Raw genomic sequence first — 25,059 nt, forward strand, 5'->3', positions numbered from 1 at the left:
ATCTCCTCTAGTGCGAAAGGTGTAGTACCCTACAGAAAACTGTGAAGACTACTTGGGACGTGGATGTTGCTTGTGAAGATATTTGGAACATGTCTTCATGTCTAGATCATTTTGGGTTTCTAACTTTGTATATATTCCTAGAAGATTTAATGATGTTGCTCATAACTTAGCCAAGTTTTCATTTTCCTTGTTGCATGAATTTTATTGGGAAAGAATGTTTCCGAGTTGGATTGTCTATGATTTTGTACGCTACTTTGGACATATCATGTCCTTAATACATTAATAGATGAAGATTTTGGTGGGGGGGGAAAAAAGCGTTAAAGCTCACAATTAGATCCATAGAGTTTGGTCCTAGATTACAATTACAAATCATAATTTGTTTTTAAAAAATAGTTCCTAAAAGGTCATTCCATACAGCTTCTTTGACAAATATTAGAGGAACTATCAAAATATTCCATCAAAAAGACTTCTTGCTCCTTCTTTAGCTAGAAGGCCAGCGACCTGTTCTGTTTATGATAGTTATGCCTTATGACTTGATCCCCAACCTTTGCAGCAAGGACCTGCATTTATCAATAATAGAAGTAGAACTGTAAGGTAGATGTTCATTTTTAATCATTCTAATTACTTTCATCGAATCAATTGCAATTTCCAGGGGGTATTAGGCCATTTTTCAAAGCAATTTTCATTCTATGGATGATAGCTAGTAATTCAGCCATGTTGTTAGTAGTGTGAGAATTCCTTTTGTAAAATCAATATATAATTCAGTCCCCCGTTGCTATCTCTAACCACCCTCCTATTCCTCTTAACCCAACAGTATTGAGTTTGTAAAGGCCTCTAGCTATTTGGAGGTTCCCATTTATAGAATTTCGTACACTGATTATAATTCCTTTTTTTTTTTTTTTTTTGAGAACAATTATAATTCCCAGTTAATAAGATGTTGATCGAGAGGCAGAAAAGAAGTAAGAATCTCAGGTAATAATGTTGTTGAACTGCTGCTTATTGATCATCATGGTCCCAGAATTAAACCAATTTGTGAAGTCAAAATGCACTAGACTTGGAGTAGTAGTGCATGACTGAGAGGTGATTCCATCTTATACTAATGAGAAACAATACACACCTTGTAAAGGAAAAGAAAAGAAAAGAAAAGACACGTATTGCTAATTTTTCTATTTTGTCTTCATTAGCATAAAAGTAGTTGTTAGCTTGTGAGATTACAAATTTGATAGTAACTTGTATAATTGAATAATTTGAAATATAGAATTTCATCAATTTCCTCATATTTTATCTATATATTGTGGGAGTTGTTGTAGGGCTAATAATAATAATAATAATAACTAAGAAGTAGTCATTTGAGTTTATGGGGTACAATATTAATAGTATATAATTTAAATATTTCTAGTGGAAGCACAAGGATGCCAATTTGCCAAGTGGTAATCAAAGTAATAATTAAGTGCTTAATTTATTTTTTGAAAAAAGTAGGAGGTTATAATCAAAGTTATCAGAATACCAAATGCTTGTCAAGTATTTTATTTCCTTCCACTTGCAACCATGATTTGGAATTTGCAGAAACTTTAAGCCAGGTTTTAATAACCCAAAAAAAAAAAAAAAACCAGATAAAGGACAAACAATTAAAATACGGGCCTTTACACCTGTAAATGTACAAACATATTTTTTGTAAAAAAATAATCAGAGGCAGAAAATGGACGGTAGCTTACATAATTTTATATCCACTCACCAGAAAATATTAAACAAACGCCTGACAATTTTGAAAGAAAATATTGTTATTATCTAAAAGCTAATTATTAAAGACAAAATTTCTCCCCCCAATAGGGCCTTATTATTACATATTCTTGTGTCTCCTTGCCTTAGGTCAACTTTTATGGTCCCATTAAGGGCCAAATTTCTTCCTTAATAAAATAAATAGGGAGCATATATACATGTAAATTGTTTTCCAATAGCTAACAAACAAATTTTTTATTAAATATTATAATCCATCTTGGTTTCACAACGATCTAAACTTTCTCTTTCTTTGAGAAACAGGTTAAGCCCAATTCTTTAATAATATTTCTATCTGATTTCACAACAATCGAAACTTCCTTTTAAAAAAAAACAAAAAAAAAAAAAGAAATAAAAATTTTCATTTTATAAAACTATTTTATGATCCTTTTACTAGGTCGATCTGAATCTGAGAAAATCTTTAATCTTAGCTAATATTTGTAAACCCGACGCCCCTATTAGTTGCTCACATTACTAAAACATCTGTTCCAAAATACTTGTCCATTTTACAAACCAAGATACAATTAATTATTTTTTTCCTATTTTATCCTTAACATTAATTGTTTTTCAAAGTAACCAATATTGATTAGAGTAATATTTATTGGAGAGAGATAAAAATAATATTGTAAAAATATATTTTTATTTATAATTTCTTAAAGGACATGTAAAGGAGAAAGTAACCAATTAATATGAGACGGAAGGAGTAATATTTTGACTGCATATTGATGTATTTATAAGCTTATTTAAAATAAAATAAAATAAAAAAAGAGAGAGATGGTTCTTACTCATGAATTAGAAAAAGTACTCGATAATTTTTCGGTCGCTTTATCATTTTTAGAATGACGGTTCAAAATTGAATTTAGATGTCTTTAACACCTTAATACTCCATTTATTGCGTCGTTGCTAATTTGAAAATCTAATTTAGAATAATTTCAATTTTTGATATAATTAGACAGAAGGTAAATTTAGATTTTTTTTTTTTTTAAGAAATAACGGGAATAGACAATTTTCAATTTTATAGAATAAGCATAAAATACTTATACACTATCTATGTTGTAATATGTTATTTATTTGATTTTTAATAGGACGATTGCATGCAATTATCTATTAGATGACCTTTTACACTATTAATATAGATATTTTTCATAATTTACCTACCACTTGCAAATGTGTGATTAAAGCAACTGGAAATTAAAAAGGATAAGCCACCACTGTCATTCACAGTTAAAAAGAAAAGGATAAATCTTGGAATTATTTAAACATTTTACAGTTTTCAGCCACAGTTTTTAGATAATCCCATTGGAGAAGAAAAAGGTTTCGGTATAAGCTAGGAGCATTGCTTCGCTTAAAAGTCATATCCATTGTCCCATCTTCATTGTAAAGAAATAGTAATCTATAACTGAAAGTAAATGTGACGTAGTTTGATTGGGCTGACATAAAATTTAAGAGATAAAAAAAGATTTTAGAATACTGTGATCTAAAATAAATTAAAAATATTTGTGTGATTATAGATAATCTCATTTAGCGTAAAGGTATTTGGATTGACTTATTTTAAGTATTTATTGGCTTTTAAGCTCTTTTCTGGTATTTGAAGTGTTTGCAAAGATAAAAAAGTGCTTAAAAACACTTGTTTTTAGGCAAAAAAAGTACAAAAATAAGCTAAAAGCTGGGTATTCTCAACTCATGACTTTTAGCTTTTAGCTTATAAATTACTTTTAAAAAGTCTCAAACACCCTAAAGTTTAAAATTAAATTATTGTCAAATAAAAAAATGTGTCATTCTTTTTGGGACATATAAATTGAGACAAAGGGAGTAATTCATTTGCTGATCTTATACTAATGTTACTATTTAGAGAGCGAATTATTTTTTAAATCACAATTTCTTAGAGATTTGTTTAATATCTTGAATTGTGAAAAAGTATAATTAATCATATTTGGTGAAGAATATTCTTTTAAAGATCAAAGAATATATTCAAATGGACATTGAAGTTTGGATAATTTTTACTCTTCGTGCTTGGCTGCCTTTGATTCCGTCGTCATTTTTTAAATGAAACGAGTAAAATAATTAGAAAACTATACCACCCCACCATTCTAATAAAAAAAAAAAAAAAAAAAAAATGGTAACTTAGGTAGAATTTTTTTTTTACACGACGAGTACATAAATTTTTTCTAAGAAAAGCTTCCGCTAACAGTAAAAGAGAAGTTTAGCAATAACCACAAGTGGAAAAGAATAGATTTTGAGAAAAGTTAGAAACAATAAAGTAAAGGCAAATTAAATTTCCCTGTTATTTCACATTTTCTTTTATGCCTTTTACATTCATGTTCGTACCTTTTTGTCTATATTTGCTAACCAAACAAAAGCATTTATTAATCATTGACGAGCCTGATAATAAATAACAGATGCACTAATGTTTATGTCACATACATGTTAGAATAGTATCCATTTTTATTTATAGTATTTTAATTTCATTGTTTTTAAAAAAAAGAGGTGATGGTTGTCTTAATGCTTTGCAACCTAATTTCACTTTTCCCAACCACAATTTTCTCTTTTTCAGTATATTTTTCCTTTTTCCACACCGGACTCCAAACCATTTTCTTAAACAAAATATATAATTTCCATCCTTTCTAATTTCCGTATTTATTTAATAATACCCTACTACTATTATTTAATACTTAATTAACTTTTCCATCATTATTATTTTCCTTTAATTACAATTCGGACATACTGAGGAAACTTAGGAACCCAAAATTAGTTTTTTAACTTCTCAAAACTCCATTTTCACATTTTCTCAACAATCTCATTACTTCACAAAGCCAAAAAATTCAATCTTTACCCCATAATTTCCTTCTTTATTTCTGCAAAAATACTTAAAATTTTGCACAAAAAATTCTGATCCTTCCCATCTTAATTCTCTGCTTTGCTAATTTGCTGTGTTATTTTCTTCTAAAATTCGAAGAAAGGAAAAAAAAAAAATGAACAGTACTCTTAGCTTTTTGCCAGCTTAATCTTACTCTGTGTTCTGCTAAGCTCTGGTAAGCCTTCATAATTAGCAGTAATTAAGCTTTATTTATTTCCTATTTTTTGAGCTATTGTAATATTTTTAGTGATTCTATCTCTATTTTTTCTTTGTAGGAAAATTATGGGTGTTTGAAGAAAACTTACCCAAAATTAGTTTTTTCTTAACTTCTCAAAAACTCCATTTTCTCATGACTCTCAATACTTCATAAAGCCAATTAATTCAATCTTTGCCCCATAATTAGTAGTAATTAAGCTTCATTTATTTCCTAGTTTTTGAGCTTTCCCTTAAAGATCTTTGGAGTGATTCTTTCTCTTTCTTTTTTTTTTGTAGGAAAATTATGGGGTTTTGAAGAAAAGGAGAAAGGAAAATTTTCTTGAATTTATTTTGTTGGCTATGGAGGGAAGTAATAGTGGAGTTACAGTAGTGGGATCAGATGCTCCATCAGATTACCACGTGGCACCAAGAACCACCACTGAGAATAATCCGACAACAACACAACCAGTAACAACAACAACAACAACAACATCCCATGTTGTTGTCTCTCCAACTGCCGGCTTAACAGTTACAACAGCTTTGACAGTTAAGAAAAAGAGAGGAAGACCAAGAAAGTATGCAGCAGATGGTTCTGTTAATGTTCTTTCTCCAAAGCCAATTTCATCATCTGCACCTTCACCTGTGATTGATTTTTCTTCGTCTGAGAAACGTGGGAAAATCAGGCCAGTTGGTTTAGTTAGTAAACCTCAATCTCATCATCAGCCTAAAGTTGATTTAGATACTCCAGGTATGTTGTTTTTTTTTCTATAGTTCAAAGTTTGTTTCACATGTAAGTTGATTTATTATATGGGCCTGTTATGTAGATCTGTTTTGCTTAGTTGAATTAATTAGTTTTTGATGTTTGGATATTGAGTGTCCTGTGAATGAAGTGGGATGAAAATAATGGGAGAGCAGGTTGAGATCTCAGGAGTAAAAAAACACTAGTTACTCCCTCCGTCCCAATTTAAGTTTATTAGTTTGACTAGGCACGGAGTTTAAGAAATAAAAAGAGATTTTTGAATCTTACGGTCCTAAATTAATGATGTGTATAATATCCTTAAGTGTCTTTTGAATCTTGTGGTTATATACTTGTCATGTAAGATGTTTAAATTGTCAACTTACTAAATATAGAAAGAGACACTCTTTTGGAAACAGACCAAAAAGGAAAGTAAAACACTTAAATTGGGACGAATGGAGGAGTAGTTTTACTTGGCTAAATTTTGTTGGGCAGAGTTACCTGGTACTTGAATTGGTGGGAAGTAATATGTATCTAGTGAAATAGTTGGGATGTTTACCAGTTGGCCCAGTAGGATAATGAAAAAAAGTGTGATTTTGTGAAGTTGTGGGAAAATAATGTAGGATGTGTGTAGATGTGGGGCCTATTGTGAATAGATGCTTTAAGTATGATCTTGATGCCAATGGGCAGTTTTGAGTGTGAGGTGGTGCCTTTTGGTTGGTCTGGAATTGAGGAATCTTTTAAAACTTATAGATGTCATTTTGGGACTTTTCATGGTGGTAGCTCTAGTGAGGAAATTGCTTTGAATTTCCAGGTATAGTCTCCAAAGAAGTAATAAAATAGCAAGTGCACTCTCTGATCTACTGCTTAACAAGGAAGTGGTAGTATGAATTTGACCTCTAAGATCTGCTACTTATATAGGAAAGTTTTGATCTTACCTAATTGTTGAGCTACTTTTATTCCTAATGATGACATGGTATTTCACTATAGATTTTGGAGTTCCTTAAGGCTGGGCTTCTTGTCATATTTGTGCTTTTGTTACTCCTTCCGAATAGATGTACTAAACGTGCATGTGCATACTCCTGGAAATTCAACTCTAATTGTTTTCCTGTGTTTCTATGCAGCTTTCTTTGTTACTGTTCATAGTAAATTTCATTATTAGTTTGACGCTCAGCCCTTTTTCCTGTTTTATTTTGTTGTTTTCTCTTCTTTGAGTCTGGTTGGATACGTGCATTGAAGTGTTTTTCCTCTTTTCCCCTCCTTCATTTTGTCGGTAGTTGGGGTTGGGGTGCTTTGGCTTTTTTTTTTTTTTTTTTTTTTTGGGGGGGGTTTCACAACCTTCTCTTCAGAGGTGATCATCCGAATGTTTATATGAGGTGTCTCCTTGTGAACTTTACGACACAAATAACATTCTTTTGGAGGAGGTTGGAGACACTATTCTAGACTTCTAAGATGATCATTAGTTATTTGGACTTGTCAAACGACAAGTCATTAGTTTTTTGTGTGAATATACTTGGAGGCAGCTAAAATCAAGTAAACGCGTTTTTTTGGGGCACCATTGGCTTTATATAAAATCAAGATTTTATTTGTGTGATAAAGTTTCAGGCCATATATACCTGAATTTCTTATTCGCAAGAACGAAAAAAAATCCGAAACCGCTTTTGTTGACCTGCCACCATACATGAAATATGCTTTTGTAGTTGCACGATTAATGTTAAGATTTGAGTCAGATTACTAATAATGTAATTTTCTATCTGTAGGTGAATGGGTTTCATGCTCTGTTGGTGCAAATTTTACCCCTCATATTATTACTGTAAATACTGGAGAGGTAAATCTTAGCTGGACATGAAGATTCTTTTTGCAATTTGCTGTAAAGCAACATATCTAAAGAAATATTCTTAGTTTAGTAAATTTCATATATTGGCAGGATCTTCTCTTGGCAAACATAGACATAAACATGTTTAAATTACTGTTACATATTGAACTGAATGTGCATTGCTAATTGTTCTTTCAATCTTCCTTTAGGATGTCACCATGAAGGTTATATCATTCTCTCAACAAGGGCCTCGAGCAATATGCATTCTTTCAGCAAATGGGGTAATTTCAAGCGTTACACTTCGTCAACCAGACTCCTCTGGTGGCACATTGACATATGAGGTACCACAACTAGTTCTTATCTCTTATACTGATGTTGTTTAATATATATTTGAAGTATTTTTTCTATATGTGATAACTATCTTCTTCTGTTAACTTTTAGTTTGTACCGATTTTTCTGATCAAATAGATGTTGTACTCTTCCCTTTTTCTAACTTGATTGCGTCCTGCCAAATTTACGATTGTCAATATCCCTCAAATGCGACAGATATATTGAGGCTACTAATAGGTGACAGGGAAGAATTTCGTAAATGTTAAGTGAGTACACAGCTCAAAACTGATAATTTCATCTAATGAGAGATTAAGATGTAAACTCAATAGTCTATGGAGGGGATGCTAAGTTCTTCTGTAAACTTATAGCTTGTACTTCCTCATTTGTTTATCATTTTCCATCATCCTCAATATTGTCCAGAAGTTGTGTTGCCATTTACATGTAAAAGTGACCATAAAGGATCATGTGAAAAGAAACTATTCGTGCGAAAATTTAAAAAAAGGAAAATAAAAGAAAAGAAGATCCCAAAAGCAGATTGGTACATAGAAAGAAGGGCAATAAGGAAATGAATAAAAATCTAACCCTTGTTGGTGATGTATCTTTGGTTGTGACTTTTCCATGTCAGGAGAAAAAGATTCGGAATCCAATTTTATGTTTTGTTCAAAATATCAATTATCCATTTTCATGTCTTTAGCCTTGATTTTGGCTTATTCTTGAACGATCAACCTTGAATTGGGGGATAAGTTCATTATTTTCCGGAAAGTGCCAATTCAATTCATAGGAGTAAGTCCACCTATATTTGTCACTGGTATTGAAAGATTTCAGCATCTTGACAAATCTTTTGAACAAACAGTGACATCAGCTGTAATCCATTTACTCTTCCATGTTCCTTTTCTTGGCGAGTGGTAGGAGATAGTTTTCTTGAGCACAACTATGTAGCAATCTGCGCTCTACTTGACATTAAATGAATGGCTTGGTAGGTACAAATTTATCAGGATATATGCACAAGACGAGTCAAATGAATAATCACGCGAAGGCCTTTTGTCTGATTTATGTTATTTATTTCTTTTTTCAGGCAAGGTGCCTTGCAACTTAAATTTTTTATAGTGTTGGATTCTTCCTGCCTCTATAATGCTGCCACTAAGGCCTTTTGTCTGCATTCTAGATGACACATTTACATTACCCTTCCCAAAAAAAATTGAAACAGACTCAATTTTGACAAAAAAGTCTTTATTGCATGGAAATTAATGTTAGACACTCTCACTATTTTCATCGAACCCCCCTCAGCGGAAAAAAATCTGTTTTTATAAGGTTAAAATTATTTTTTATGTGTATATAGTAAAAATTAATCTTCGTATGTTTACTTTTTTATATTTTTCGGGAGGAGAAAAGACACTGCTCTCCGTATGCATATGTTGTTAATGATAAGACATTTGTGTATAACTTTTCCCTTTCTTTGTTCCTTTAGGGCCGGTTTGAGATACTATCTTTGACCGGATCTTTTATGCCATCAGAGACTGGAGGAATGAGAAACAGATCTGGCGGAATGAGTGTTTCTCTAGCAAGCCCCGATGGACGTGTTGTTGGGGGTGGAGTTGCCGGTCTATTAGTAGCTGCTGGTCCCGTGCAGGTATCGGATTTTCCTAAACTTGGCAGTCTTGTTTATTCATGAACTTATGTTTACTCCTATTTGACAAAAGAAAGTAGTATCCCATTATACAATTATTAGTCGTTTGGATGATGACATTTGACCTTCTATCTTTGTTGCTGTTAATCAGATTGTTATAGGCAGCTTCCTTGCTGGAGACCAGCATGAGCACATAACCAAGAAAAACAAATTGGAGTCCGTTATTGCTGCTGTTCCTCTACCCGAGACGGAAGACCCTTATCACTCTTCCGTAAAACAAACTATGCCAGCTTCCTCCTCTTTCCGCGTAGATAATTGGTCAGCCCCTGATTCTAGGAATAAGTCAGCTGAAATAAATGTTACTCTACCAGCATAGGGTGAAATTTTAATGTGTAAACCACAAGGACTATGCGTCTTTAACGACGTTCCTATTGTCCTTATCACCTCTATTTGCTGTTTGTGTAAAACTTTTTCCAGTGAGGTATGTGCAGTAATCCAAACTGGTTTTCTAGTTTTGTTATTCTAGTGTTTGACAGTAGAACTTTTAGATGTATGATGGGTTCCACAAATTGAATCCCATCTTAGTGTTTAAGGGTTTATGTCTAGTTTTAACAGGCATATTCAATCCTCTTTATTTCATGGCACATTTTGTACTTTGGACCATTTTATTATGATCTATCCAAATCCTTGACTCAATCCGTCCATTTGTGAATTATGCTCCTACACTTCCAATTGACTTACAAAGCAGTTGACAAAAAAAAGGTCCACTAAAGGGTGAAGTGCTCCCTATCAGTTCTTTTATTTTTTTAGGCTCAAAGTCGAATTCTCTGGTTAAGAATGATAAAATCTATCTATCTAATCAAAGTTCTTTTATGTCTTAGGAAGTCCTTTTTCTTTTTTTTGGTCAGAAAGAGAGTTTATATTAAAGTAAAAGTTAACTATACATGAAGTATTACTACCTGATTCATGAGTTGATACAAAAGAAGTTAAATACAAATGAAGCTTACGGAGAGAAAAAGATAATCGGGTGATTTGTCCTAATAGGCAATTGTCGCGCCTGTATTTAAAAATTGTCTCCGATTTTGATAACGTTCAAAAATATCCATTTTTAAGTTTAATTAAAAAAAATCAAACTAATATATCCTTTAAGTTGAGTGGCAAAAATGATAAAGCTATGGGCAAAAGTCGTGACAAATCGGTAGAATTTCATGGTATTAAGAACCGAGCTGCTAACAAATCTGTAGAATTTCATGCTATTAAAAATCGAGCTATCTTGTTGGATAATTTACAAATTCTATCTTGTTGGATAATTTACAAATTCTACAGGATTATCATCATTTTTTATTCACTCATGGCACCTCATTTAAACTTATTCCATTTACTATGCTAGATTGTCAAGATTTCTAGCTTTCACTCATGATACCTCATATAAAACATATAAAAAGCAAACAATCCATGACAGATACATAATATACCAAAAGTAAAAGTAATTAATCATGTAAAAAATCTATAACATTAAAGCTACAAACACACAAGCACAAATGAACACATTTTAGAATTATGGCATGCAAACCATGCCAATTCAGTAGTATTTCATCATATATTCAACCTAACTATTATATTTGTACTACTCCACAACCCTATAGTCTCGGCATAAATTCTCCATATATAACAACACGCGACAACTATTATTTTTTAAAAACACAATTATGCAGATATCCAAAATTTTTAGCTAGTATCGATATGTATTAAGCAAATTGAGCCAGGATTCAATTAATATCAATAATATTGAAGAAAAAACATAATTTTGTGTCGTGTTATCATGAAAAGCACAGAGACGGCGACTTATATGTGAAGGGATATTTGAAAAGTGTAGTGCTTAAAATCCAATTGAAAAATGGCATTTGAAAGTTAAAAGTTATTTTTAAACTTTGCATGTCACTTTTTAAGAAATGTTTCATTGTGAAGGCAAAAATCTTTTTCTCAGGTTTGAAGTGAAAAATTGACACAATATATAACCAAATAAGTTTTTAAAATTAAATCTGGAAAGAAGTACAAACGACTTGGACACTACGTTAAGATAATTGGCACAGAAAATAATACGAAATATTAAACTTCATCTTCTATCTACCAATTCTTTTTACTTCAACAGCTCTGCAACTGGTCTCCTAATTTACGGTGTAGAAAGAAGCTTTTTTTTTTTTTCCGGAATAAGTAGTTCAAGAGAGTTAAATATGCAAATTAAACAAAAAAGTTGGAAAATAACTCCACTATTAACCATTTTGTTTTACGAGTCAATATGGACTTAACCAAGACCTGCTGTGGTATCCTTTCGTGGAGCATCTGCCTTAATACGGGGAGGCCTGACAATACGGTCTATAAGACCATATTCAAGAGCTTCTTGAGCATTGAATCGTTTCATCCGACTTAAATCCTTGTGAACCTGCATGTTTCCAATTACCATGATCAATATTTTTGATATGCAGAGATCAAATTTTACTCAGTATAAGGAGAGTTGATTCGTGTTTGTAGATGAGCTGAGGGTCTAATGAAAACAACCTCTCTACCCTATAAAGGTAGGACGTAAGGTCTGCATACACCTCACCCTCCCTGGACCCCACTTGTGGGACCACACTGGGTATGTTGTTGTATAAGGAGAGTCTATTCAACGGCTAGGTGGTTAACTATTGCACTAATATTTTTAGGTGGAAACTTACACTGAATCATCGTTTGAGAACAAAATATATAAATTCAGACGAAAGCAATCCATACCTTTTCAACAGGCTGGCCTGTCTTCTCAGACAACTCCTTGAAAAGGTAATCTCTAATTCTAAGAAGTTCGTCTGCTTCATTACGTATATCATCAGCCTGCCAAAGATGAATATGTATATGTATTTAGTCTCAGAAAAATCATTAAAAACAACCATTTCCTTCCAAAATGTCATGGAGGCAAACCTGTCCACGTGCAGCTCCAGCTGGAGATGTTAGTGCGATCCTTGAAAGAGGCATTGCAAACCGATTGCCCTTCACAATGGAAATTTATCAAATTAAGATTGAGCTTTAGTTGCCTTTCCACAGTTAAATAAGGTCTTATCTTTACAACAGGAGGCACAAACACATAAAAAAATTTAAAAAAAATAAAAAAAGGGCCAAAACAAAGAATCCCGGAGAACTTTTTCCCTAGAGTGTTTAATGTGAATATGCCTCTATTATATCATCTCCAAATTCCGGTTCATATCAATGACAATCCCTCTACCAGCTTTTTCATCAGTGAATCTGTCATTCTGTCTAGTGCATTAGCATCAGGTGAATCTTAAGAATCACATATCTAATGCCAGTGACACCTTCAAGAAAATAAGATTGATCTACACAGCCAAATGCAATCTTATGTCAATTTTACTTCTTTCTCCTTTCTCCTTTTTTGTGATTGTTTAATCAAATTGTGGCCAAGTTATCATCTTGAAACTTAACCTAAAAAGGAAAAAGAAGAACGTTTCGGAGAGAGACAAGCCCAACTCATAATCAGGCAATTCACTTATATGTTAGATAAACCTCTCATTAAATAGGGTTCTTTGGGATGCCATCACAAGTGGCTGATACCAGCAAATTTCTTTTCAAGTCAAACGCTGGAAAAAGCATTTTTTTTCTTCAAAAGAAAAAGGCGGAACTTGCCAATATATCCGGACAAGTCAATCGCATTTTTGCATAAAATAATCAGGCACAAACAACTCGCAAGCTACTTTTTTTTTTTGTTTGTTTTTTTTAAAGTAATGAAAATAATTGATGGCCTCAGAATTGCAGAATTGACAACTTGTAAGCTACTTTAAGTAAGACATTGTAGATAAGCACAAGTTTTTTCTTCAAATTTCATCACTAGGAGAAAACTATTGGTACCTTTTCTCCAGCAGCAAGAAGAAAAGCGGCAAGATTGTAGGCATAGCCCACACAGTGGGTGCCAACAGCACTTTTCAGACTTTGCATTGTGTCATAGATGGCCATGGTTGGAGTTAGCTGTAAACAGAAGCAACTTGAAGCAAATTACAAGAAGGAAAAAAAGCAGTCTGATCAAAAAATTAGAAGAAAAAAGAGGTGTTTCTAATAAAAGAAGAAACTTTGACAAGAAAGTAAAATTGGTAAGGGAACTCACATCACCACCAGGGCCATTGATATACAGGTAGAGCTTCTTGGAATCATCAATACTGTCAAGATAGAGCATTGTTGCCAATATCTGGTTGCTAAATTCTTCATTTATCTCTTCTCCAATGAAAATAACACGTTCACGGTACTGCATCCAAGAATTCAGTGATATTTCCCACATCATAAATATTAATTACTATCCAATTAGTCAAAGAAGAAATGAAGGTACTTACAAGAGCATTCCACAAATCAACCCACTGCCACGTTCCCTCGGTTGGATTTCTATAGGGCACCCTTGGTGTCCCAATGGGCATCATGGTAACTTGTGAACGTGTTGCTTTACTGCCTCTACTTCTGGAATTATAAATTATGGGTTAGGTTTCAAAAACACAAGCAGCAGCCCAAATGAAACCTGAGAAGAAATATACGAACATTCTATCCAAAGGAGAATTGAGGTTCTACTCAAGAAAAGATAGGATATACTCAGAAATGAACCACATGGAATATAATCCAGAACAGGAGAACATGCAAGGCTCAGGCTTGTTAGTAAGTAGTAACTATAATTGAAAATGAGGCAAGTGCTACACCTCATTCAGATTTTGGGTGTGTGTATGTTTATTTTGTTTGTTTTTTTGTGTGTGTGTGTGTGTGTGTGGGGGGGGGGGGGGTAGGTAGAACAGTTTAAATCATCTTATAGATTTGATATTTGATTGTACACATAGTATGCTGACTTATGCTAGATATTAGTTCAATAAAATATGGAGGTAATGTTAAGCATAAGCAGATTCGAGGAGAGGAGTTAATGCTGATTTAAGTGTCATATTTGGATGTGAAAGTAGTTTAGGAGATAAGTTGGGAAATTGAGCTCCTAGAGGAGTCGAGCAGGAATTGAGTGAAAATAAGCTGGTAAGTCAATCCAACAAGTATAGATGGACAACAATGATCAGACCATTCAGATAGAATCGATGGAACAAGCAGGTCCAAATGGCTCATCCAACTCTCTCTGCTGCAGCTTATGAAGAAAAGGGAGCAAAAGAATAAATGTGGAAGACAGAAAAAAAGCATGAGCTTTGAAAAAACAAATTAAAATTAAATATCAGAAGCAAAAAGACATGAAAGAAAAAATGAGGCTGACAGATGAGAAGGCTTGAGTGTGAGATTAACAATTCAGCAGCAAGAAAAGTGCAGAGATTAAACAAGCTCAGCAAAAGGAAGAATAGCTCTGCACATGTAATCATCGAGTCAATATTCTATATGCTAAGTTTTTATTAGTAAATTTCACTATCCTCGGGTCAAGTCGTATAAGGATTCAGCTCCAAGATGAACATGAAGAAAACAACAAATCTCATACTTCACAAAAATCGACAGCCAGATAAAAAGACAACTTTTTTGCCCTTTTCAAAAACCGCTAAATTAGATTAGCCTTCAGCATGTTCCTCTCCCATAGAAAATATCCTCCGATGAGACGGCAAGGAACTAAAGGAAAAATATGCATAGGTGTGAAAGACAGAAGGAAGAAAGAACAAAGGATATGCTATTTGCCGAAATTGATTGTATGTATAGAAGGCCAGCTTATACAGTTCCAAGCTAGGTTGCTCGGACCCTTTTGAACGCTGCCGCACCCGTGTTGGATCCTAAAAAAATGTGGTATAAATTTTGGAGTATCCGACACACATCCAGCAGTATTTTCGAAGAGTTCGAGCAACATAGGTTCCAAGGCCAAAATTTTGCTACCCTATTTTTCTTACAATCTTGCTTCGGAAACATTTCTTTTTGAGCCGAGGGTCTTTCGGAAACAGCCTCTCTACCCCGCAAAGGGTAGGGGTAAGGTCTGCGTTCATCCTATCCTCCCCAAACCCCCACTTGTGGGATTACACTGGGTATGTTGTTGTAATTATAGAACTAAGAAGGCCATTCATCTCCACATTCAACATCCTCTATAATTCTCACGACATGTAAAAACTCAAGCTAAATTCCCACTGCCTTTGGCCCCAACCATGTATATGCATACGTGAAAACCCAATAGTATACCCAATGGACCATATACTCTAATTCTAACAAAACTAGGTGAATATATAAGAACAACAGTGTTGTTACAACACAACTATATTCAAGAAAAGAACTTTTTGGGTGCAAAAGTCACAACAGTAAATAGAAGAAAAAGATTACCCGGATTCAATACTTTTGTGAACTCTGTTGTAAAATTCAACATTTACATTAGACGTTGCAATCCCATAAGAATCTGCCCAAAAAAAAAAAAATCAAGAAGCAAACTTTTATCCAATTAAAACAAGAAAAAAGCACAATTTAAGATAACCATGATGTAACAAAACATACTTGGTGATTGGACTCTTAATCCGACAAAAACTTTGCTGGCACAGCTGAAATTAAAAAAAAAAAAAAAAAAAAAAAAAAGCATTAATTTTGTGGGAAATAAAAAAACTAAAAAGGGTAAAATGGTACCTTAAAGAAGGGCGAGGGAGTGTAGTTGTTGAGTGTAGATACGAGGAAGAAGTTGTCGGAAGAGCTACTGCCATTGATGCTTTCTTTGGTGAAGGAATGTGTCAAGTGTGAAATTCGTTTTGAAACACTGCTTGTTTTTGGATAGGCAAAGAGTTTCGGACCCGGGTTTAAACCATTTTTTTAGTGTTTGGATTCATTTTTTTGCACGGATTGCCCTTCGTTTGGGGGTGGTCTTTAAATTTTGCCAGGTCTTTTTTAGCCTTGTTTGGTCTTTAAATTTTTTGCCCTTTCTTGGAAAGATGAGCGAATACATGAAATTTTTCGAAGGTTTTCAAGATAAAATAAAAAAATAATTTTTTTTAGTTATGCGGATTACAATCTTTAAGAAAAATTTTTATAGAGAGAACTAATGCCCCTCAGAAGGCAAAACAGAGACTTTTAGTTAAACATAACTAAAAGTCTGCCGGAAGCATATAAAATTTAAACTTTGCCTTATAAGGCAAACTTTTTTTTGGTCAAAGTCTATTTTTATTCCATCCAAAAAACTTATAAAAAGTGACCTTCAACCGTACATGGTAAAATTCCTACTCACTAACTTGTATAAGTCAAACTAGGAGCAACTATTACATTAAAAAAACAATAGTTTAATCAACTACACTTAAATATATCTGCCATTTGAAGTTGGCCTTGGATGTGAATATGTTGTGCAATCTCTAGAGTTATCAGGAAGAAATGAGTATTTTGAAATCTGAGTAGGTTCCTTTCTCTCCAAAAAATGCCACTAGCATACCAAAAATGCACAAGTAATGGAGATAAATGTGTATAGATCCATGTGATTTCATCTTGGCCCCCTATTCTTCTAGTGTAACCCATGCCAACAATCTGTACCACAATCCTTCCGTGATGGAGCATTCAAAATAAAGATGGGAAAATATTTCGAGAAGATGGGAAAATATTTCTGAAGTCTATCAACAGTTGCTAATCTACCTTGTATTGCCAGCCAAAGTGTGAATTTGTATCTGGGATGGACATTTGGTTGTAGCATAATACTTTTCCATGTAACTTTGGTATATATGCTTGAAAAAATACATATATATGCTTCAGGCAAAGTTTGCTATGGGCATAAATGCCCCCATCGGCATAAGTTTGGTAAATCCTTAACAAGTTTATGCCGATGGGGGCACACTTTAATGGGCAAACTTTTATGCACATAAACTTATGAAGGAATTATCAAAGTTATGCCGGAACCGGCATACTTATGTCAATCCGCCCATAAAATAAGTATGTATAGGGATAATTTGTAATTCTTCACTGTTGTATGCCGATGGGGGATAAATTTAAACTTTGCCTTGCGAATTTTTTTTAAAATTTTGACTGTGTGGGGGTTCGAACCTGAAACCTATGGGATTTAGCGAAGGGCAAAATTTAAAGATTTCAAATATGAAGGGCAAAATTTAAAGACCACCCCAGAACGATTCGAATTGCCCGTTTGGATTTGATTTTGGGAGAAATGTTTTTGGGTTTTCAGAACTTTCTTTTTTAGTTTTTGTTTTATTTTTTATAGAGAGAATAATGAAACAAGTTTCAGAATATTAAAAACAAAACATTTTGTTTTGTTTTCCAAACAAGTTTAGGCATAATACTAAGGGTGAATCATATTCTTTTCTTCTAATAGTTTAATTTTCTTAAATATATTAATAGAGGGTATGATAATAGCTAGGTTAGGATGGAATAACAGTTACTTTTCCATAAAAATGTGACTTTTGATTCAGATAAATCTTATAATATGACCTTGGAAAATGAAAATTCATAGCTCTCATATAGTTTTAGTATGGGATTCGAGGGGTCGTTTGGTGCATGGTATATCCCAGCACTAATTTTTTGTAGCGTGTTTGGTAGGAGGTATAAATTTATTCTGGGAATAAATTTATACCTCCCACCAAACACGCTACAAAATGAAGCATAATCCCAAAGGAGGGATATCCCACCTTATCCCAAAAGGTGGGATAAATTAGTCCCGGAATTATAATCCCGGAATAATTTTGGCTACCTACCAAACGACCCCCGTTTTAATTAATTAGGATTAGATGTTTTAGGTTCAAAGTGTAACCAATTTTCACTTCCAAATATTAGGAAAATTGGAAAAAACAACAATAGCGCTCCTTGGTTTTCAAGGAACATATCTTGAAATTCAGATATTAAGAAAACAGAAGCTCACTAAAAGCTCATTTTATTTGCAGTTTGCAAGAGCAAAAATTGAATAAATTTCAGCACAAATAAAAAAAAATATCTGCATCCAATCAGAATTCACAGTTGGAGAATTTAGCATATATTTGGCGCTCCTCAAGTATACGAATAAGGTTCCTTAAGTGACAATCGTGCTGCACAATCATTAGGCAGTTTAGTTACAGACTTTGCCAATTACCAAGGGAATGTTGGGAACATTTTGGCTTAAGCCAACATAGAGCTTACATGAAAAGTACTTTCACAAGAACTCTGATTCAGTCAATTGATCAATATCAACACCTCTTCAGTCCCAACTTAGTTTCTTATTGATAAGCAAGTATCCCAACTTAGTTATAATCAACTATATGGATCATTTGTAGTCATTCCTCTTTATTCAGATGTATTTCAATCTATAACCAGTTTCCAAAGGATTCATCAGGGTTAGACATCCCACTTGGCTAGGAGAGAGTGAGGAGGGGAAATGGAAGGTTAAAATTAGCTACTTCCATTTTTCTTTACAACTGACAGAACTGGATAAGTGTCCAAACTTTTTGCTATATGTCTCGCAGAGGAAATAAGGAAACAACAACAAAGGTATGTCCAGAAACAGAATATGAATCATTTGCAGTTTTGCCAAATTGAAAATTAAGCTTCGTGATATCACTTGCAGGATAATGGGTCGAGTTTTTGACAGTGAAAGGAAAAACTAGAACAAGGTACAAGGTACAAGGAATCCAGTGTGTGCACACAGGATGGCTCAACTTCATCAAACACTAAGCAGGCTTCTCATATGTGTTCGCGTCTCTGAATTCCTGAATAGCACTACGAATCATTCCAGCCATATCAGATCGAACAAACAGATGCGTATTGTCCAAAACATGTATAATAAACTTTTGTGATTGAGGCAATGCCGCATTCATATTGATAATGAACTGCGTCATGGGTATATCACTGCAAAGGAAGAAAGCAAACCTCAGCATCAAAGAAGCACAAGTATTCAAAAGAAAAATCGCCAAACAAACTTGGGTCGGGAAGAGTTTTGAGTTTCTACAATCCATTATCTTGCCCAATCAAAATATTGTGAAATTCTGACCCTTTAGTCTACCAACGAATTCTGTCATTTGTTTATCCTCGATGGTACTTTACCATGATAGGAACAATCCTTTGACCGCATTCACCATCACGTATCAAAATGCTCCAAGCTTGAGCTGAAAAACAAACGATAGAAATTAGCGAAAAGTTAGATGGCCATCCATGCAAAGGCGAAATAAGTATGCTACAGCCAACTGACTACTGTTGAAACTACATTTTCCTATTTGTTTCAGTCCATAGCATCCCAGCAAACAGTTGATTATAAAAATATGTTTCTGACTAATACAATGTTTTAGTTTAAAGAAAAGCGAGGGATTAAGAGATCTTCGAACCTAAAATAAGAAACCAGTGAGGCTGTTAACAGAATTGAGTGAAACCTTAGGTCCTTGCACATTCTTTATTCTTCTCTAGCTCTTTTTGTTTAAGGCGTGGGGGGAGAGGGGTGTCAAGTCCTTCGAAATTTAGACTTCAAATGGTAGGATTTCTAAAATAGTCCTGAAATTTGGGCTTTAACAAGTATTAAATTCATTTTTTAACCTCTTCATGTCGTTCTTCTATCCAGATAAATGGTTCACCACCCAGTTTTCCTAACCCCTAGATGCTGCAACTCACCATCACCCTATCTAAGGGGGTTCTTGTCTGCCTCTTCGATATATTTTATGGCTGGAAGTCACATTTATGCAATATCTCAAACCAGAGGCACATCCATCTCGCCTCAATTCCACTCAGTCAAAGATCAGTCCAAATTCATGCAACCAAAAAGGCATTGCAGTAGTGTTTTCAAAAGCTCATTTGAGGCGCGCTTAAGACTTGAAACTCGGAGAAGCTAGAAGTAGGCGCTTCCCGTCACTTAGGTCTTAGGTTGTGCTTCAGTGTATTCAAGGCACTAGTGACTAAGGTGTGCACCTCATTGCCCATATGTTCACTCTTGAATAGAGTAGTAGTAAACAATAAGTATGATTAGCAAAAAGTATACTATTAATTGTTAAGGAAATGATTATGAGTGAAGTTGTTAATCTTTTCTAGCACTACATTTTTTTTTTCCTTCATTGCGCCTTTTTAAAACTAAAGCCCATACTTTAATTGCGCTTAAAGCCCCGATAGACCTAGATCACATTTTAATGCTTTTCCCCTTTGATAACACTGCATTGCAGATGTACCCTATCTAGGTGCTAAACGCTTGTTATAACCAATCATAATTCAGAAATGTTATCGCAGAGTTGATCCCTTCAAGCAAGAATTAAACATCTGCACATTCCTAAAAGTTCTGAATTAACGAATCCCCATTAAAACAAAACAAAATCATGTCAACTCCGAGCTTAGCTATCTACAACTAAGAATCGTCTATTTGATCAGGTCACTCAATCTCATAAATAAGTATGAAAACATCATTCAAACTCAAGGTTTATCAATGTCAAAAATAGACCTTGGGCCTAACTCAACCCCAAAAGCGAGCTCATGATAGGAGAATTATCCAAGATCATATAAGGAGACCAGATTTTTCTAAGCCCACCAATGTGGGACTCAACAATCTACCACTACAATAATGGACGTAGGAAAAAGGAGCAAGGCCACCATTTTAGATATTAATCAATCTATCAACTCTGCCTCAATCCGAAATTAGTTACGTTACCAAAGCTTATAGTCTAGTGGTATTTGTGATAGTCTACCTCAAAGTAGGTGAGGGTTAAATTCTTATTATCCCTCTTCCCCATTCCCTTCCGTATCCCCACTGTAATTGAACAACAACAACAACAACTACGCCTCAGCATCAAACAAGTTGAGGTCAGCTATACGATTACTCACTATTCCCAAGTGTAATTGAAGTTTTTTTTTTTTTTTTTTTTTTTTGATTAAGAAAAAAAAGTTAGGTTAACATTGTGGGATCGGCTATATTAATATGATATGGCATTCTATTTAAATCCATTCAATTCAAATTCTAACTAATATGGCCAGCAGGCCCAGCACTTGATAATTCAACAAAGAAATTTGAATTAATTTGAAGCGAAAGAAGTGAAGCAAGGGAATCGAAGGTAAATATCTATATAATTGTTCAATCTAAAGGGTTGCACTAACTCCAGATACCTTTTTTCTCATTTTACTCTAATCCCAGTTATATATGATAAAAATTAAAAGGAAGAAAGAACAGCAATATCATAGGAGACACTAGAATTAAAAGCACTATGACATTATTTATCAATGAAACAAAATTCCAACCAATGACATGCTGGGATAAAGTACAGAAGCAAGGAAAACAATTACCATAACACTAAATCCAGGTTCAAAAAGAAAAAAGAGCAAAAGGCACACTCTAACTTGCCAAGAGTTTAGTGTCTTCCCCTCCATGTAGTCATATCGTTTATTCTTGCTACTTTAAACATTGAAGCTCAAACATAAGTAAACCTTTTGACTGTTGTAACAGAGTATCTGCTGCTAAATATAAGCATATATACTTACATGTAAACTGCATTCTATTTATTACACTATGCAGCGAATTTTCAACTAGTGTTTCATTTCTGTCACTCCGATAGTAGATTCTCAAATCCAAGGGGAAAAAATCTTCCAACTGATATCCTTCTTTTCAAAACAAAAAATAGTAGACCTTCAGCTAAAGACAAGGAGTATAGTGATGTGAAGGGACCGTTATAAGTTGTTAATCCTTTCTTAGAAGTATAGATGAAAAAACAAAAGATATTAGATATTTGGCTAAAGTCAAGGAGTACAGTGATGTGAAGGGACCATTATAAGGTGTTAATCCTTTCTTAGAAGTATAGATACTATGACACGAGCTAGCACGATGAACACCTTCTACGATTAGTTGATCAACAAATCAACTGCGCCTCAATCTCACAATTGCGGTCAACGATATAAATATCCTGTATATATTCAGGCTGTTTTTTTATACCGGTACTGCTGAGGAGTTTTCTTGTTAGGCACATTTGGGGTTCTCAAAAACCAGAGGTTCTCTAGATTTCACAGGCATCCCATTTCAGACCTAATATAAGTGCAACAACTAAACCCTAAATTAAACTAGTTGAAATTGTTTATATGGATCCTTTGTTTTCATTGTATTCTACTCTCGCTAAACCTGTTTTCATTCCTAGAGATGCAGGTTTACCTTGTCCTCTTGATACTTTTGATCTCATTCAATTGTAGAAGTATCTTTCTCAATTTATTTGCTAATTTCGCCCTCTTTCTGATTTGATCTCCTATAACCCTGTCCAATATTTATATGACTGTATATTCATCTTAACATCTCTAACGAAATTCATCTTGTTGATGTGTTGAACTTATTGTACACCATTTCTATATCGCTCCAAACTCCAACATTCCTATTTCAATTTTGTGTTGCTTCTAATCAACAGAAAGATTTTTTTTTTTTTTTTTTTTTTTTTAAAAAAAAGGAACAAACCCTAGATATATGAATTAGCATTAGCACCACAATAATTTCTACCTTCCTACCAGAAGCTAGACATCCCATCGGGAACTAAACTTCCAATACACATAACCTTTCTTATTTCTAGTTATGTTGAACACTTACTTTTTCAAGTACTTCTCCATATTTCTAACTTTTTGTCAACTTCATAGTAGGTCTCACCAATTAAGAAAATATCACCTGTCAACATACCCAGTGTAATACCACAAGTGGGGTCTGGGGAATGTAAGATGTACGCAGACCTTTACCCCTACAGGTTGTTCTCGGCTCGACAGAAAAGAAAAGAATTTGAAGCATGACATCAAGTAAAATATGACAGCAAAATAGCAAGATACGAAGCAAATGAAGCAACAGATAGTAATACACATTGAAGAAAAGAAACTACGCGATTACTAACTAATACTACTAGTAAGGAGAGAACACTAGCCTCCCTACCTTCAGCAAATCCTCTAGTAGATTGCTAACAACAAACAAACACCGAAACATTGAATCAGAGAACGAAAGCGCTAACCGCCAATACAGCATATACTAAAATTCTCCCTTTTTCATACAACGAACCGATCATCAAACGACAAACCCTACCTTATCAAAAACAAACAACCCCCCCCCCCCCTCAACCACACCCCACCAAAAAAGAAAGTGGTAATTTTTTCCCCTGCTAATAGAGATTATTAATCAACAAACCCTACACAATAAATAAACAATAATAAAAAAAACAGCAATAATAATAAGAAGATCGTGAAATATAAGTAAACATACAAAAAAAAAATGAAAGATAGTAAATTAATCATTTACGAGCATAAACCGATTCATCTAATTGCCACGATCACCTAAAAAATCGAAGAACAGTTCATTTCACACTCCAATAAACAACAAATTGCCAAAAATGGAAACCATATAGGAAACAACAAAAGAAAATCAGTGTTCCAACAACTAAAATTATGATCGATCATCAAATTAAACCAAAAACACCTTTTTGACAGTAAATACAAACAAATTAAACCCTAAACAGAGAAAATTGAAGGAGCATTACCTGTAAAAACTAGTGTTTAACAGATTGGAACTTCTTCTTCTTCTTCCTTTTTTTTTTTTTTTAAAAAAAAAAAAGATATTTGGATGAAAAAACTATAGATTTACTTACCAAACACTTAATAAAATCCGTAAGTGTAAACTATAAACTATACTCGCGTCCAATATCCGGTCACCGGCCGACTAACCTCTCTTAGTACTACTTGAAGCCCAATCATCAAAATGGGTTCAAGTTTTTGAACGGATACCTCAAACATTTGTTTGCGCGGATTGTCCTTCTTTTGGGGTGGTCTTTAATTTTTGGCCCTCAAATTGGTGGTCTTTAATTTTCGTCCTTCGCCTAATACCCCAAGATTTTGGGTTCGAACCCCAGCTCAGTAAATTTAAAAAAGGAATTTCGCAAGGCAGAGGTTTGGATTCGCCATGCAGAATTTTGAAGGCCTTAAGGAAGCGTTTTTCCCAAAACTCTACCTTAAGATAGAGTTTGAAACTCCGCCCTGCAAGGTGTAAAATTCTCGCACTGTGCCTAACTTTGGTCCGAGTAGGCCTAACTTTGCTACAAAACTCTGTCTTGAGATTATTTTTTTTTTACTAAGCCGAGGTTCGAACCCCAAACCTCATGGTATTAGGCGAAGGCTAAAAATTAAAGACCACCAATTTGAAGGACCAAAATTAAAGACCACCCCAAAAAGAGGGGGACCATTCCTGCGAATTTCCCTACTTCAAACGCACTGGTCTTTAATTTTTGCCTCTCGTATTTGTCGTTTTAAATTTCTATCCTTGTTGCTCATTTAATGAACATATCTAGATTTGTTTCGCTTGGCATAAGTTTTGTAATATTTATCTTCAAAAATTGAATTTTTTCTTCGCTTGGCATAAATTCTGTAGGCATTAAGTTATGAAATATAAGTGTATAGGATTTTAGGAATTTGTTGTAGTGTCTAGAAACTGAAGTTATGCATTTTGGAACTTTTTTTTTCCATCCTTTTAGGTGTCTGTTTTGGTGAAGTTTGATGTGTTTTTGACCCTTTTTATATTGAGATTTAAAAGTTTTGTCGTGTTCGGCATAACTTGTGGGAATGAAATCTAAACTTATGCCGCACAAAAAGTGCTGAAGATCAAAAATTAAAAACCACAAATTTGAGGGCCAAAAATTAAAGACCGACCCGAAATAGGGCCATTTGTGCGAATGACCCCAGTATAAGGCCATCTCTAATAGTGGGCTGGGCTAACCGAAATCGTCAAAATCGGTTCTTTCTAAGAAGACCAAGATAGTCCAATAAGTAAAAATTTCATGGGCCAGTTTATGTGGACGCTCCCATTTAACTCATAGTCAATT

At 34.0% G+C, this 25,059-nt stretch overlaps 3 protein-coding genes across 4 annotated transcripts; 1 reads left to right on the top strand and 2 right to left on the bottom strand.

Annotated features, from left to right (window-relative positions):
• The first annotated feature begins 4,320 nt into the window (after positions 1 to 4,320).
• On the top strand, positions 4,321 to 9,852 carry LOC132043768 (AT-hook motif nuclear-localized protein 1-like). The gene is made up of 6 exons (XM_059434241.1): positions 4,321 to 4,808; positions 5,126 to 5,576; positions 7,325 to 7,392; positions 7,590 to 7,721; positions 9,179 to 9,340; positions 9,489 to 9,852. Exons 2-6 carry the CDS (start codon positions 5,189 to 5,191, stop codon positions 9,711 to 9,713), a joined length of 975 nt encoding a protein of 324 aa, XP_059290224.1. The 5' UTR covers positions 4,321 to 4,808; positions 5,126 to 5,188; the 3' UTR covers positions 9,714 to 9,852.
• Positions 9,853 to 11,350: 1,498 nt separating this feature from the next.
• Positions 11,351 to 16,095, bottom strand: LOC132043786 (ATP-dependent Clp protease proteolytic subunit-related protein 2, chloroplastic). The gene is made up of 9 exons (XM_059434256.1): positions 15,938 to 16,095; positions 15,812 to 15,855; positions 15,644 to 15,716; positions 13,708 to 13,828; positions 13,485 to 13,622; positions 13,232 to 13,348; positions 12,293 to 12,361; positions 12,110 to 12,205; positions 11,351 to 11,780 (listed from the first exon to the last, which is right to left on the bottom strand). Exons 1-9 carry the CDS (start codon positions 16,009 to 16,011, stop codon positions 11,643 to 11,645), a joined length of 870 nt encoding a protein of 289 aa, XP_059290239.1. The 5' UTR covers positions 16,012 to 16,095; the 3' UTR covers positions 11,351 to 11,642.
• A 2,665-nt stretch (positions 16,096 to 18,760) lies between these two features.
• Positions 18,761 to 23,829, bottom strand: LOC132043772 (general transcription and DNA repair factor IIH subunit TFB5). 2 transcript variants are annotated; one of them, XM_059434244.1, is made up of 3 exons: positions 23,725 to 23,829; positions 19,310 to 19,371; positions 18,761 to 19,114 (listed from the first exon to the last, which is right to left on the bottom strand). In XM_059434244.1, exons 2-3 carry the CDS (start codon positions 19,342 to 19,344, stop codon positions 18,937 to 18,939), a joined length of 213 nt encoding a protein of 70 aa, XP_059290227.1. In that variant the 5' UTR covers positions 19,345 to 19,371; positions 23,725 to 23,829; the 3' UTR covers positions 18,761 to 18,936. The 2 variants fall into 2 exon arrangements, with proteins under 2 accessions (XP_059290227.1, XP_059290228.1); XM_059434245.1 differs by lacking the exon at positions 23,725 to 23,829 and adding an exon at positions 23,487 to 23,521.
• Between the last annotated feature and the right edge of the window lie 1,230 nt (positions 23,830 to 25,059).

This window comes from Lycium ferocissimum, unplaced genomic scaffold (genome assembly GCF_029784015.1).
Source record: "Lycium ferocissimum isolate CSIRO_LF1 unplaced genomic scaffold, AGI_CSIRO_Lferr_CH_V1 ctg285, whole genome shotgun sequence".
Lineage (NCBI taxonomy): Eukaryota > Viridiplantae > Streptophyta > Magnoliopsida > Solanales > Solanaceae > Lycium > Lycium ferocissimum.

Excerpts from the sequence above, each read along its gene's own strand:
- LOC132043768 (XM_059434241.1), top strand. The coding sequence starts at position 5,189 with ATGGAGGGAAGTAATAGTGGAGTTACAGTAGTGGGATCAGATGCTCCA. Across the intron at positions 7,393-7,589 it reads TTACTGTAAATACTGGAGAG|GATGTCACCATGAAGGTTAT; the intron begins GTAAATCTTAGC and ends ATCTTCCTTTAG. Across the intron at positions 7,722-9,178 it reads GTGGCACATTGACATATGAG|GGCCGGTTTGAGATACTATC; the intron begins GTACCACAACTA and ends TTGTTCCTTTAG.
- LOC132043786 (XM_059434256.1), bottom strand. The coding sequence starts at position 16,011 with ATGGCAGTAGCTCTTCCGACAACTTCTTCCTCGTATCTACACTCAACA. Across the intron at positions 15,717-15,811 it reads ATTAAGAGTCCAATCACCAA|ATTCTTATGGGATTGCAACG; the intron begins GTATGTTTTGTT and ends TTTTTTGGGCAG. Across the intron at positions 12,206-12,292 it reads CTGGAGCTGCACGTGGACAG|GCTGATGATATACGTAATGA; the intron begins GTTTGCCTCCAT and ends CATCTTTGGCAG.
- LOC132043772 (XM_059434244.1), bottom strand. The coding sequence starts at position 19,344 with ATGGTGAATGCGGTCAAAGGATTGTTCCTATCATG. Across the intron at positions 19,115-19,309 it reads AAAGGATTGTTCCTATCATG|TGATATACCCATGACGCAGT; the intron begins GTAAAGTACCAT and ends CTTCCTTTGCAG.